Raw genomic sequence first — 15,033 nt, forward strand, 5'->3', positions numbered from 1 at the left:
AACGAAGCCTTGCTTACAAACAGTTAAACGGCTTTCCGCTTGCGAAGGGAAGGAAATGAATATGAATAGGTCACGTGGGATCCCCTGCTAAGCAAGCAGTGACGTTTGAATGAGCCGTTCCAGTGTCTGTCAAAGTCTACATTTAAGCAGCTGCCTCCTCGGAGCAGCAGAGGGAGTCTACAGCATTCCTGACCACAGACACAATCAGGATATGAGAAAAGCTTCCCGCGAAGAGCTCTCTCTCATCAAGCAAGATCCAGCTTAGCAACATGAAGGAACATGTAAGTTCCTGGTCGTCTCTGCTATGTCGATCGAGTGGTGCATTCTCCAAGTAGTGCTTGCCCGAGAATACCAAATCAGGGGAGGAATGGATACTGGACGGAGAAGGCAAACCTCTGTTATTTAACAAAAGGAGGAGAGAGGGGGGAAAGAAAAAAAAAAAAGGATAACAGCAGCTGTTGGAGCTTGCTAACCCACCCTGGCATTTTACCTAGAGAAGCTGCAGTACTTCTGCCTGGCAAAACGAAATATCAAAAGGAAAGCCATATACTGAAGGATAAAGAATAAAGAAAAAAAAAAAAAAAAAAAAAACAATCTTGGTCTCTGGAAGGGAACGGAAGTGATGGCTGCAGTCTGACAGTGACAGATGGGAGGATTGGTTGCCAAGTATAAAGAAAGAACGCATGGGGATGTGCGCATGATTAGGGGGGAAAAACGACATTACATTTTTGGGTTATTGGAGTGATGGTGTGCCAAGCGTGCCTGCAGAAGGCACGAGCATCTGTGCTTGCGAGCGGACGGCTACAAGAGGAGGTACGTCTGTCATATGCATTTTCTTTATTGTCACGGCTTTTGCGGTCACAAAAGGCCCATTGTCTGTCTTAAAAGTGCATCGTGTAATTCAGAGCAGTGAGGCAGAGATTCAATGGATTCAATTCATTTCCCAGCATCCCCTTCCTGCCCCCCACCCCCAAGAACAGATAGATCAAAAGCCGAGATGCTTCTTCAGTAAAAATCGCTGAATAGTGAAATTAATGCACACCGCTTCCTGCAATAATCAAATAGAAAACATCACCCTTTCATATCTTAATCATACACTGTTCCTTGTGCTCTCCCGTAATTAAATTACTAGAGTGCATTCATATGGCAAGCCTTTTACATCAGGATTTAGAAATATTTCAATTCTAGATCTGATGTCTACCTTCCAGTTTCGATTTTGTAAAAAACAAAAATAGTCACTGATAAAGGTGCTCTGCATCAAACCTGATAAGTACATAAAGTGTCTAAAGGCTGTGATGAATTGCCTCTGATCTGACATGCTGTGAGCACCGAACCACCAAAACAGACCATGCAGTCAAATTACATTAGCCAAATTGCATATGCAGTTGTGTCATCCTATCCCCTTCAAGACATACAATCTCAAATTTTCAAAAGGTACAATCATACATCCTACAACGGATAAAATAAACACTACCCCACCATATTCAGAGACGGACACTAATGCACCCTGGGATTTTTTTTTGGGGGGTGGGAGTCACTTAATTACACAGTCACATTTTCACATGGTAAACAAGCAAGAACATGTATGCATACATACACACACACGGATAATGTCTTAGACCTTTCTAAATGTTTACAAACTCCTTTCCATAATTGTTTTGCTTCTGACGATAATGACAATCTAACATCTGTTTATAGAAAGTAATTTCTGAACATTTAAACAGTTTCAATTAATTCAATCTACCAATTAGATTATAAAAAAAAAAAAAACACTTAAGACTATTTGCATAGTAAGTAATAAGCTTAGGCTGAAGAGTGCCTATTAAATAAAATAAACTACAAAATCCATTATAATGAATTCAACAGGAACAGACAGTGCCATATAAACAAAGTAACAGTCAACCAAAATGACGTAACTTGTTTTCTGTAAACAACTACATCAGTAAATGCGATAAAACTTACAGGAGGCTTACGAATACAAAAAAGCATAATTGTGAAATTAATGACATTTAATATTATGGGATCAATACAGACTTGATCATAACATTTTAGTTAGCAAAGCTATTGTGAGAATAATAATATGTATTGAATTTCAGAAGGCCTCCAACAATACAACAAAATCACATTGGTGGTGATCCAGGACTAGGAATAAATTAATAAACAAAATAAGTCAAATAAGAATGATTTTACCAGAGCAAAGAGGAGCGGATTGAATAATGTATGGGATTACATTACGTCCACAAACACAATTTCAGAGTCTCCAATAGGTAGTGCATGATTTGACATCAGACCAGCCCTGTAATCTGTACAACGTAGCATTGTGCTTGAACCGGCTTCTTTGTAGATCCAACACTATAAAACACTAATCCATTAATCCGTCGGGTAAACTGTGTACCTTGCACTTCATAGGGAGTCTTTATCTTATTTCCTGTCCTTATCATTTTTGTTTGTAGATGTCACGACGGAGTGCATGTCAGAGCATATTGACAAATGGGTCTGTACACACTTGTGCAGTCTGGACGGCTGTCACAAATGACCTTTCCGTGTTCCGCTAAGACACAGGGCCCGAGGCACGGCCACTGCAAAACAATGAACTTCACTTCATTCTGTAAAATAATCCCATTTCATGGAGAACCCTCAAACAAAACAATATCTGCTCAGCATATCTAAGCAAACTTTAGGGATTCTTAAAACCCTTTTCAGACATTCAGCTTTGTAAATACGGAAACTTAGTGTGTGTGTATATATATGTGTATATATATAAAAAATGCAATTCTTTGACTAATGAAAGCTGATATATGGGGAATGTTTCTACACTAAACTGCCACAAATGATGCACAGGCTGATACGATAAAATATGGATGTTTGATTCAATTTGCATTTGTGATTTATAGCAGTTTTAGCTCTGTACTCTTTGGACGACATTTGTTTATTAAAATACACACACACACCACAACAATTTCAACTCACTGCTGGGAGAAAAAAAAAAAAAAAAAATTATAATATATATATAAAAATCTGAAGTAACATTATAAATTTTGGAAACTGTATGTAAGGTAACCTTCCTAACACCCTGCTGACAAGTATAGGTTGGTGGTGAATGATGGGTGAAGACTTATTTGCTGCTGTGTGTGGATTTCGCAGTGGTGCTTGCCGGACCCTGAAAATTCATTTTGACAGATGCATCTTCTCACTTGCTTTTCGAGCACAGCGGGAGGCTGATAGGAATAGGCCATTAGAGCAATACAATGCCACGAGAGCACCATATTGTGTATGGGGAAACTTACACAAGTGTTAAGGGCCTTTGACAAGCTCACTATGCACTCTATGCATTCCCAACAAACATGTATACAGATGTGGGGTAGATAATGCATCATCTAATTAGGCAAAACAGAAATGTTTTGGAAGAGGAAATGCATTGTTTGCATTTTAAGGAATATATGTAGCAAAGCACTTCTAAATCTAAAGCTACCTTATACAATAAAACAATTTGTAGTCAATTAATGATGCATTGATTATTTTAGCACTACTTAGACTTTTAAAACCTCAAAACAAGGAAGGAACAAAGCAGCAACAAACAGTTACAGCACCAATTGGACTAATATGTTAAGCTTATAAAGGTGGGGAAATAAACAAACCCTTGGAAAAAAATAAAAATAAAAAATGAATAAAGTTCTATGTTTTTCATTCTGTTGTGTCTTTCTTTTTCAGATTACAAAGGGGAAAATTAACTGAAGGAAAAGCTGCCGTCACTAAACCCTGCCCTCAAAGCATGACGGCGCGTGACATTGACAGATTCAAAAGCAGTTGAAACTGGGTCACACGGAGAACATGCAATCACCTCCCTAGCCCCGAGTGCAGGCGTCAACAACACACATCTGCCATTGGTGATAAAGGGGGCACGGCTTGCAATACATGTTCGACTTGATTAGATGTGACAGCCCCAGCGTGCCGCCTCCTACGTCTGCACCATGCAGTGGCGACGACGACACTGCTGCCTGACCAAGATGACGTGGAACGTGAAGCGCTCACTCTTCCGCACGCACATCGTGGGCCTCCTGTCGCTGGTCTTCCTCTTTGGCATCTTCCTGTTCTTTAACCACCAGGACTGGCTGCCAGGGAGGGCGGGCCTGCGGGAGAACCCTGTGGCATACACCGTGCGGGGCTTCCGCTCCCCCAAGGGCGATACCAACCAGAGCTCACTGAGGGGCCTCTGGAAGGAGACTCTCCCAGCGCCGCCGAAACCGCAGGTCACGCTCAACTCGAGCCACGCCGAGCAGGTGCTGCAGGGGGTCACGGGCCTGGAGAACTCCATGAGTGCCAACAACAGCTTGTACCGGGAGAGAGGGGCGGGCGGGCACCCGAATGCCCAGCCGTACCGCTACATCATCAACGAGCCGGACAAGTGCAAAGACAGCAGCCCTTTCCTAATCCTGCTGATCGCAGCGGAACCGAGACAGATCGAGGCCAGGAATGCCATTCGGCAAACCTGGGGCAACGATAGCATCGCGGTGGGCATACGCTTCGTGAGGCTCTTTCTCCTGGGCGTGGGGAAGAACCAGAACGACTACCTACAGAACAGCATCGAGGAGGAGAGCAAGCGCCACCGGGACATCATCCAGCAGGAGTACATGGATACCTACTACAATCTCACCATCAAAACACTAATGGGAATGAACTGGGTGGCCCAACACTGTCCGTACACTCACTACGTCATGAAAACGGACAGCGACATGTTCGTGAACACGGAATACCTAATCCAGAAGTTGCTGAGGCCCGATATCCCACCTAGACGCAACTATTTCACCGGCTACCTGATGCGAGGCTATGCTCCGAACCGAAATAAAGATAGCAAGTGGTACATGCCTCCCGAACTGTACCCGAGTGAGCGGTACCCGGTGTTCTGTTCCGGAACGGGATACGTGTTCTCGGGGGACCTAGCGGAGAAGATCTACAAGGCCTCCCTTAGTATACGGCGCTTGCACCTGGAGGACGTGTACGTAGGGATCTGCCTAGCCAAGCTGCGTATCGACCCAGTGCCACCGCCCAACGAGTTTGTGTTCAACCACTGGCGCGTGTCCTACTCCAGCTGTAAATACAGTCATCTGATTACCTCTCACCAGTTTCAGCCTAACGAACTCCTCAAATACTGGAACCACCTGCAGATCAACAAGCATAACGCTTGCATCAACGCGGCCAAGGAGAAGAGCGGACGCTACCGGCACCGGAAGCTGCACTGGACAAGGGGCCCGTGATGAACTTTTGTCGAGGGTGTAAATAAGCATGTACAGAAGGCAGTCCCCGTATAAAAGACCTGCACAGCGGTCTGGCGCTGTGAACGGCGTTAATGGAAATTATTTTTTTAAGTTGAAAAGAAGTGTCATGTATTCTAAGTGTAACACAGATAAGGACAGTTGGGGGTGAGAGGGGCGGTCGGATGGAGATCGTGTTGTCGACTGTGCAATACTGAGCGCATGCACACATCAGTGGTACGGTTCCCACTTCAGGTGCCAATAAAACTATGAGAAAAAGAAAATGTTGGCTTCTTTCATCAGTGCTTGCTAGAGGACTATGCAAAGGGCTGTTTGCATTGTTTGTCATTTCATTTAGTGTCCATGGACGACACAAACGAGGAATCAAAGCTCAATGAGACTTAACTGAAAATATTGAACACACCATACACAATACATAGGACTCCTGTATCCACTTATTACCAATTCAATATTTTAGGTATAGTTCCCTAAAAAGTACTAATGTATGTCATTTAATTTGTGGTGTACTAGATTTAAATTATCCAGATTTGCATAACTACCCCACTCTATCCAAGAAACAAACATGGAAGACTTTCAAACAATCCACAGCTAAGACTTAAACACACAGAACACATTTTAATTACAACAAACCCAATCCTATCAAACCTGATTCTAAACACTGAACCTTTCACAAACTACTGACCAAGGGAATAATATGACTCACTAGACATTTTTTGTTTTACTTGAAGTTTCAAGTCAAATATTTAAGTATATTTATGTGCATTATTTGACATTGTGAATAGTGTAAAGAAACATTAACATGACATAAGTTGTCATTTGGTTACTTACTAACATTATTGTTCTGGTTTGAAAACAATTTACATAAAACATTAAATTGACCGTCAATCTCTTTTAGAAAAGATTTCAAACACACCAATAAAAGACTAACTATGTAAACCATGAAAGCACTTACATGCTACATTTAGATACATTTACTGGGGTAGGCAAAGGTTAATGGGAAACCATGCTGAAGTAGAACATTTCAAACGCATCTTATTTTCATATTTATAGTAAAATCAAATCAACAGGACTGACTACTACTGCACTATGCACAAGTTTCATTTTTAGACTTCATACAAGATTCCCCCCCGTAGAGATGTGAAAACGTTAACCTTTGTCTTTTAATATCATGCCACAGTGCAAATTAAAAGGTAAAACATGTACTGTATGGAAACTAGATGTTTAAGGATGGTACACAACCATACTTTAAGATAACCCCTTTACAGCTGTGTGCCCTCTGCCAGTGGGACAATCCTAGCTTTAACACTGAAATGCTGCTTTTGCTATACGTTATCCAAACTTAAATGCTGTGATGTATTAACTGAAATTGTAAATAAAGGCTAACACCCATTCATTATAGCATAATATGGAATTGAATGCATCCTTTACTCATTTTATATTTGAATCAACACTATGATCGCCGAATGCCTGAAACACAGTCGCAATGGCTGTGACTACAAGTAAATGCAATAACCATTAAAACCACCGACAGTAGTAATTCAACATTATAAACCAACCAGCCTGAATAATACATGTTGTTGTGGAACACGTGACCTTCTGGCTGTTCCTTAATCAATTCTGTAGTAAAGTATGCAGAGAGAACTCAAAACTCCCACAAGTAGACAAGTTCACAAAGAAAAACCTGTTGTTATTTTCGAACAGTAACTTCTGTTAAAGTTGCGCACACAAACCAGTCTAAGATTACACTGAAAACAATCAAGCTTAAAACTACTGGGATCAATGCACTTTCCAGCACCAGGCGAGACATACAGCACTATGGCTGAATCCTTGCAGCCCTGAATGAGGCTTGACTTCTTGTTTCACAGTCATGAATACATTGAAAGGATCCTCTCTGTATACCGGCGTTTTTATTTTACGGATTGATTTTGCTCTTTTGGTCAATAGCCATGTGGAGGCAAATCACCCAGAACAAAACTACACTCTCACGGTGCTTTTTGTCTGTCTGTATAGGACTAAAAGGACGTGTGACGTCCGAGGTAATGATTTTACAGACTGTTGGACGGCCTCCAAGAACACGATCATGCTGCGTTGTATATATTTCACACTGGATCTGTATAGGACTACGTTTCACTGAAGTAGAAATTCTAAAAGCAGGTCAAGATCTGGTGGTTTTCAGTCCCATGTGAAACTGGTAACACAAAGACAGTTTTGACAGTTGCAATACTGTGGCTCAAGTTGGGTCGATTTCTGTGAGTCTGTTCTACAGGGGGATGGGGAGGGACAGTTCCTTATGAGACCAAGAGAGCTGGACAGATGTTGTTATTGGTCAGTTTAAACAAGACCACATCACAACTCTCAAAAAGGGGGAACAATAAGATCATTGTAAAGTAAAGAAAAAAAAACTGCACTTTTTTATTGGAAATAAAAAATTAATGGCGCAGGATTCCCCACTCAAATTGTATACTTTCACTTTTAAAGAATTTAAGAATTAGAATGTTTAAAACCTCAGAAATCTGTTATATTTCATATGCATCACCCGGGTTTCCTGACAGTTATACTACATTATCATCTAAAAAAACTGGACTAAAATTGAAAGAATGCAATTTGAAAGGCTGCATTTTCAGTGCTTTTTCACACCCTTGAAAACTGCAAAACTGAAAGCTGTAATTAGTGGTTTAGGGTGTGTATCCTGTACACGTTAACAGTCACAAACTGCACTGCCTGATAAAAGGCAAAACACTCCCAAATGTCATGAAACCAATGACATCAAAAAGCGTATTGTCACTTATAGAGGCTGATAGCAAATGTTATGCAAAAAAGGACTTGCAAGATGAGTCCGCAACTGCGTTTACAGGTTTACATACTATCAAAGCATTAAGCAATTAACATGCACAGAACAAATAATTTATTAAGAGTTTATTCATTATTCAAGGCAGAAGATGGTATGGAAGGTACCAAAATGTACATCTTTTATATGTTAGTAGTTACTATCCCATCTTTTATTTTTATTAAAGAAAGCACTGATGAAGGAATAGGAGAGTATGACTGATGACTATTGAATTAGTTTGCCCCGGGCAGTATATAACACTCAAGTTGTGCAACTATAAATCGCCACAGGCAGTGAATGAGTTAAGAAAATACTAATGTTTTTGTTGATTGAAACCTAGAGGGATCTGATCTTAAACGCAACACAAACACACAGGAGAAAACGGTTCAACCAAAAAAGACGAGGAAATTTAGACAACCTTAACATCATCCAATAAATCAATATGGCTGCCTCCACAGCTGTAGAGAAGAGACTTCCAAAACAGGCAAGGCCACAACTTTTTCAAGAAAACCCAGACACTAACTTTCTGCCAATGGCACTTTAAACTCACAGGAGATTTTTATGCTGTGCAATTTTCTAGGCCATCAGCTGAGCCAAGATAATATTCACTAACATTTTCTAACAGATGGCAGATTTTCACAGAGTTTCACATGGACTGGCAGATGGAAATTTTCCAGCGATGAGCCAATCTCTAATTGTACATTTAATTTGACATCAACACTGCATCACTAATGGGAATAAGATCATTCACACTGACCCATCAGTCCAAACAAAATAGTTGACCGACCCCTTTTCCCACATCACATACTCGTGGAGTTCTGGGTGAAAAGTTGAAATAACGCAATAATTAAGTGTAGAATATAACACGTCTAATCTCTCGAGATACACGAATTCTAGATACACAATATTCACGATGCATACAATTCAGAATTAAAATGCATCTCTCTCATTTTCTCGCCTTTGAGAGAGCAACATCTTCATCTCTGGCTACTGCTTGAATTCACATTTCGGTCATTCAACTGACTGTATTCTCCAATCAACAATATATTTATAGGAAACCTCACGTAAAAATCTAAGTTATAAAAATAAGGGCAATAAAAGTTAACCCAGTTTACAACCACTCTAATCTCAGCCTCTTTTTTTGTTTCTAATGAAGTTTTCAGTGTTCGTCCCCTCCGCCTGAGCTTAATTGCAATGATTGATGCTGTAGACTAACTTGTTGCATCAGACTTTTATTAGAGACAAAAAGCAGGAATCTTGATAAAGGGAATGAAAACTTAAATAAAAAGGGACAGCTCTTAAATTGGGAGGGAAATGAGCACTGGTCATCATGTGTTTTATAAAAACAGACAAGCGCAGAGCAATTAAATATAGTAGACCGATACCTGGCATCTCTCCCTGGGTGCAGAATGAAATGCTCCTTTTGATCTTGCAGATGATTGGATGATTGGCACCCCATTGTTCTGGGTTTTCATTCCAACCCAGTTAGCCAATTACACCAACAGCAATTTTCTGGTTTAGGAGCTAAAAACAAATCGCAAACATGGTCATAAGACAATTAAGGGTTTAATTTATGAGTTCAGGTTAGAATGAAAGCCAGCCAGGCCCAGGGGCCCCCCGAGGGTCAGGACTGAGAACTACTGCTCGACATTTACCATGCTGGCGAGTTTAACAGTTTGGACCTTGGAGGCATTTGAAGATATTGGCAGAATAAAAATAAATAGCTCTGCAAACAGAAGTTATGGGTGGCCTAGCAAACAAAATAGAAAATCTGAATAATATCAATACATGCACTTATTTGTCAAGCAATATCATGTCATCTTGTATATAGCATAGTAGTCTGAGAGAGAACACCACACAGTAGTTTTTCTACACAAAACGCAACAATTGTACTTTATCAACCCAAGTTTTGTATGAGTCACAGCATTCAAGTATTGATCAGCAACTGTATTGAACTTTATCCAAATTAATGGCTAATAAGCCCTGTGTATATATGCCTCTCTTTCGGTGTTGAGACATCTATAGCAGATATTGAAATATTTAAATATGTCCAAGTTTCTGCTTTAAAGACTCATTGTGCTCTACCGAACTACCACAGGTGAAAGCTGAGAACGGACTGAATTGTCTAGCATGACTAAGAATGAAGAGAAGGAAATAATCCAGAGAAATTTACGGACAGTCAAGGACGACTATTACAAGAAGCTACACAGAAGAGATCCACGGGACAAGCCCATGAAACCGTGTCGGATGTGATGAAATACAGGCATGCCGATGCAGGCAGGACAGGAAAGAGATAGCGGGATAACGGGTGTCTGTCTTGTGATGCGTGCTTTCTTCCTGACAGTTCGTTAAGTGTAACCATATACAGTCAAGCATGAGATGTGTGTAATGTTTTATAGTAGGTGTCGTACATGATGCATTAGACCAAAAATCCTGGTAGTGCTGGTAAACCGGTTCTCAACATGTGGGTATCTGAACTATGGCCAAGCAGAGTGGCACAGTAGGCATGGGACTTTGTTCACACACACACACACACACACACGGCAAAGGATGCCCTTCTACCAAGTACAGGGGTGGACAGATCACTACTGTGTGGTAGTTCAGTGGGATACCAAAAGGTAAACTATGGTAGCCAACATTTTTCAGTTCAGAAACATTAAATGTGTGTGTATAATAAATTGCAGAAAAATACTTGTCTACAAAAACATATAATTGACTGCTCTACAGACATCTCAAATATTCTCTCTGAAAGTTGTGTTTGATTACATAGCAGGTGGTGGATTTTGAATAAAGTTTGAATACATTTTCTTTCCAAGACAAGATGCCCCGGGCAGTAAACACTCAGTTTTAAACACTATAATCGCCGCAGGCAGTGAATGAGTTAAAAAGAGAATTTTTAATGGTTTCTGTTATTGAATCCTAAGGGATCTGATCTTAAATGCAACACAAACACACTGAAAATGGTTAAACCAAAAGATGGAAATCACAGGAGAAATTTAGACAACCTAAACATCATCCAATAGATCAATATGGCTGCATCCAAGCTGTAGAGGAGAGACATTGCAAACATGCCACATACTTTATCAAGAAAACCCAGACACTAACTTTCTACCAACAGCACTTTAACCTCACAGGAAATACGGTCGCCCTATCGAAGACTGTCAGTTAGATTCCACAAAAACATTTCAGACCAAATTTTATAGCATTTTCAGGTTTAAGCCTCCAGTTGTTGAACTCTAAATCCCAGAATGCCAAGTGTCCCCTTTGGTGCATCACATTCACTTCCTGGGCCTGTACCGAACGAAAATGCAATGGAAAAGCAGGCAGCCATGTTTAGGGGTACAGGTACGTGCGGAGGTGCACCTAAAGTCTGTGGAAGCTGGTTATTCTTGATTCACTGCTGGATTTGTAAAACTGTCATAAGAGAGCTGCTTGCAAGGAGCAAAACATTTGAGCTCTCAAACCAACTCCCTAAAATCGACCTTCTGTAGAAATATAGGCCTACATGTTCAATATGGTTTATAAACCCACATAAAATGAAGGTTAGAAGAAAAATAAACCAGTGGGTAGCATACTTGAACACATTTACTCCATATATACTCATCTGCGGATACTAGCTATGAGTTCAGACATGGTTATGAAATAAATTAACGTGCTTGTGGCTTATGAAGTGATTAATGGTGCAAAGTGCCACCTTGTGAAGGAAGCAGACCCGAGCCAAGTAATTAATCAAACTGATCTATATACGCTGTGGGAGTAAACCATAAGAAACGTACAGGAGGCTAGCGGTAGGTCAATGAAAACCATCACTCTATGCAGTTATCAATCAGTTATTTATTTTTAGTAAATTATACACGGTTCAAGGATGCTATAATTGGGCTCTCAGGGCTCAACTGATACAACAGAGGCAGATATCTTCACGATTTAAATTTTGCATTTAAATATTAAAACTACCCTTTTATTTATTTACGTACTAAATCACACAGGGAATGCAAATGCACGTACCCTAACGCCTCATGCCCTCTGTATTGTGACTATTTCTCCAGTCTCTCTTCCTAATTGCTGACGAGACAGGGATTCAATCGGAAAGGAAGATACACTGGATGTAAAACCACGCTGGTTTCACATGTACTTAATTATTCACGGTAAATCCACTTCTAAAAATGTATCGCAGCAGAACAAAGTCAGCGCAGAAATCAACGGCAGTGAAAACAAAAGATTTGCAATTAATCACATTACTTGGTAAGGAGGATGCCACAAGGGAAAGATAAAGCCACCCAGAAATGTGTAAAAAATAACTTCCAGTTGCATTAAAGATTTTTACCTATGCTCCATGAATGACAGCAGGTAAGTAAATGTACATCAGATCAGCGCCAGACTAACTCATTTGGTATTAAATCTAATACAGATTTAAACAGACTAATAACTAATAGAATACGTTTCATCAACAGGTTATTAAATCAAGTGTTCAGGTCCGTGACATTTGACCTTTCTGGTCAGACCCCAAAAGGTAGTTCTATTAAAAGCATCAAGGGTAAAATAAAGAAAAGGTTTATCCTCTATATAATAAATGTAAATAGCATGACATTAATAAAAATCCACCTTCAGAATGTTAATCTATAGAATTTGAAGACAATTAAAGCCTTTGACACTGGTTACTTTATCATGAAAGTGCTTATTAGTGATCAAGCACAAATACTGCATATTTATGCGCTATATTCTAAACAAGTCTTCTGTAATACATTTAATGAAAGTGTAGGCAGTAAAGGGAATTCACTTCCATACACCTCTCTCTCTAGTGCGGATGTATTCAGGATCAACGCATCAGTCTTACAGTTTACAGAAGGGGTGCAACTCATATAGAAGAGAACCAGCAGAACAAGACTTACCGTCACAGACTTCAGAGTCATCCCGTGGTAAGTGCCCATGGTGTCGATCTTGAAACCCTCCGTTTCTAAATAAAGCAAAACATGTTGTTTCAGTTAATTATAAATGAGTAACAATCGCAAAATATTTAAAAAGCATTTCGAAACGCACGTTAGTGTTGCACAGTATACCGAAAATTCTGTACTTTTCCGATACTAAAAAACAAAAAACTGTTCTGTCGTCATGATGGACAGGATCCAGTTGGTCGAGAGAATAACTTCAGGATTTAACTTTTGATCAGATTATATCAGTACAATGGTCTAGCAACGACAGATGTAAATGCACCACCATAAACCCAGAGAACAGTGTTAAATCTAACTGGACCTTAAGTGAGGGAAAAAAGTATTTGACAAAGAAATGATCAGTCTATAATTTTAATGGTAGGTGTATTTTAACAGTGAGAGACAGAATAACAACAAAAACATCCAGAAAAACTTTTAAAGTTATAGATTGATTTGCATGTTAATGAGGGAAATAAGTATTTGACCCCTTCGACTTGGTGGCAAAACCCTTGTTGGCAATCACAGAGGTCAGATGTTTCTTGTAGTTGGCCACCAGGTTTGCACACATCTCAGGAGGGATTTTGTCCCACTCCTCTTTGCAGATCCTCTCCAAGTCATTAAGGTTTCGAGGCTGACATTTGGCAACTCGAACCTTCAGCTCCCTCCACAGATTTTCTATGGGATTAAGGTCTGGTGACTGGCTAGGCCACTCCAGGACCTTAATGTGCTTCTTCTTGAGCCACTCCTTTGTTGCCTTGGCTGTGTGTTTTGGGTCATTGTCATGCTGGAATACCCATCCACGACCCATTTTCAATGCCCTGGCTGAGGGAAGGAGGTTCTCACCCAAGATTTGACGGTACATGGATCAAATACTTATTTCCCTCATTAACATGCAAATCAATTTATAACTTTTTTTAAATGCATTTTTCTGGATTTTTTTGTTGTTATTCTGTCTCTCACTGTTAAAATACACCTACCATTAAAATTATAGACTGATCATTTCTTTGTCAGTGGGCAAACGTACAAAATCAGCAGGGGATCAAATACATTTTTCCCCTCACTGTATACAGTAGTTTTACAGCAGATATATTGCTTGATTATGTAACAATTTCCCTTTCATACCAGAGATTAATATCAGACTTGAGTAGACAAATAACCCATGTACTCACAGCAATAAATAGGTTGTGTATTGAGGACTAATAACGAGACCAAACAAACAAAATGTTTCCTGCAGCTATCATAACCACAATGAATATCACTCCTATCCTATCGTATTACTTGTGTTGTTGTAGTAATACTTTAATTTAGCATATTTTTGTAACCGGCTTGTTTTATTGTGAACAAAGTGTTGTAGTTTTATAGTAATTTATTTAGTTTTTTCCTACAGTTATCAGGATATTATGCAGTGTTTGAAAAATTAAGCCCAGTGCTTATTCTGTGAAGTTACATGTTTTGTGGTCTTGGTATTGTTTTGGCATCGAGTATCATTTCGGAATCAAAGTCAAAATTCGTGCCAGTACACGAGAATGCACAATTAAAAATGTAAATTTTCAAGTGCCAGCATAATAAAGCAACTGAATATTCAAAAAATAAATTTAAATATATTCTTTAAAGGTTTGAATAATGAAAATAAGACACTGGGTAAAGGATGAAAATGTGCAGGGAAGCTATGCAAAGCTCACTGACGCACACAGAGGTTCTCTGTAATGATAATGTCCCCACATCCCACACACCTGGCACTGCGGCCTGTGATATCTGCTGTTAAATATGCAGGACAGTGAGAGAAACTGTTAAGACTTCGACACCACAGAACGGTTATCATTAAACCAGTTTTGCACTGTCAAGGTTATATTTAAAAAACAGAAAAAAAAAAAAATCAACCCAGAAGGATATTTCTTTAAAATTGCAATAGGCAAGAGCAGAGGATGGCCAAAAATACTTCTGCCATTAAATCGAGAGGGAAAAAAAAAAAAAAAAAAAAAGATGGTGACAAGCGGGAAGCCAT

The 15,033-nt window shown here is 39.7% G+C and overlaps 2 protein-coding genes across 2 annotated transcripts in view; one reads left to right on the plus strand and one right to left on the minus strand.

Moving 5' to 3' along the window:
- The window catches only part of cdc73 (cell division cycle 73, Paf1/RNA polymerase II complex component, homolog (S. cerevisiae)), a 50,697-nt gene that overhangs the window by 17,934 nt on the left and 17,730 nt on the right, over positions 1-15,033 (minus strand). Inside the window, exon 10 of the mRNA XM_066691774.1 lies at positions 12,990-13,054. Coding sequence (XP_066547871.1) covers positions 12,990-13,054 — 65 coding nt within the window. The remainder of the gene's footprint in view (positions 1-12,989; positions 13,055-15,033) is intronic.
- On the plus strand, positions 112-6,677 carry b3galt2 (UDP-Gal:betaGlcNAc beta 1,3-galactosyltransferase, polypeptide 2). Its single transcript, XM_066692095.1, has 2 exons — positions 112-813; positions 3,712-6,677. The coding sequence occupies exon 2, from the start codon at positions 3,972-3,974 to the stop codon at positions 5,253-5,255; it is 1,284 nt and encodes a 427-aa protein (XP_066548192.1). The 5' UTR covers positions 112-813; positions 3,712-3,971; the 3' UTR covers positions 5,256-6,677.

This window comes from Amia ocellicauda, chromosome 19 (genome assembly GCF_036373705.1).
Source record: "Amia ocellicauda isolate fAmiCal2 chromosome 19, fAmiCal2.hap1, whole genome shotgun sequence".
Classification (NCBI taxonomy): Eukaryota; Metazoa; Chordata; class Actinopteri; order Amiiformes; family Amiidae; genus Amia; species Amia ocellicauda.

What these genes read in the sequence shown, in the direction of transcription:
- b3galt2 (XM_066692095.1), top strand. Translation starts at nt 3,972, where the DNA reads ATGCAGTGGCGACGACGACACTGCTGCCTGACCAAGATGACGTGGAAC.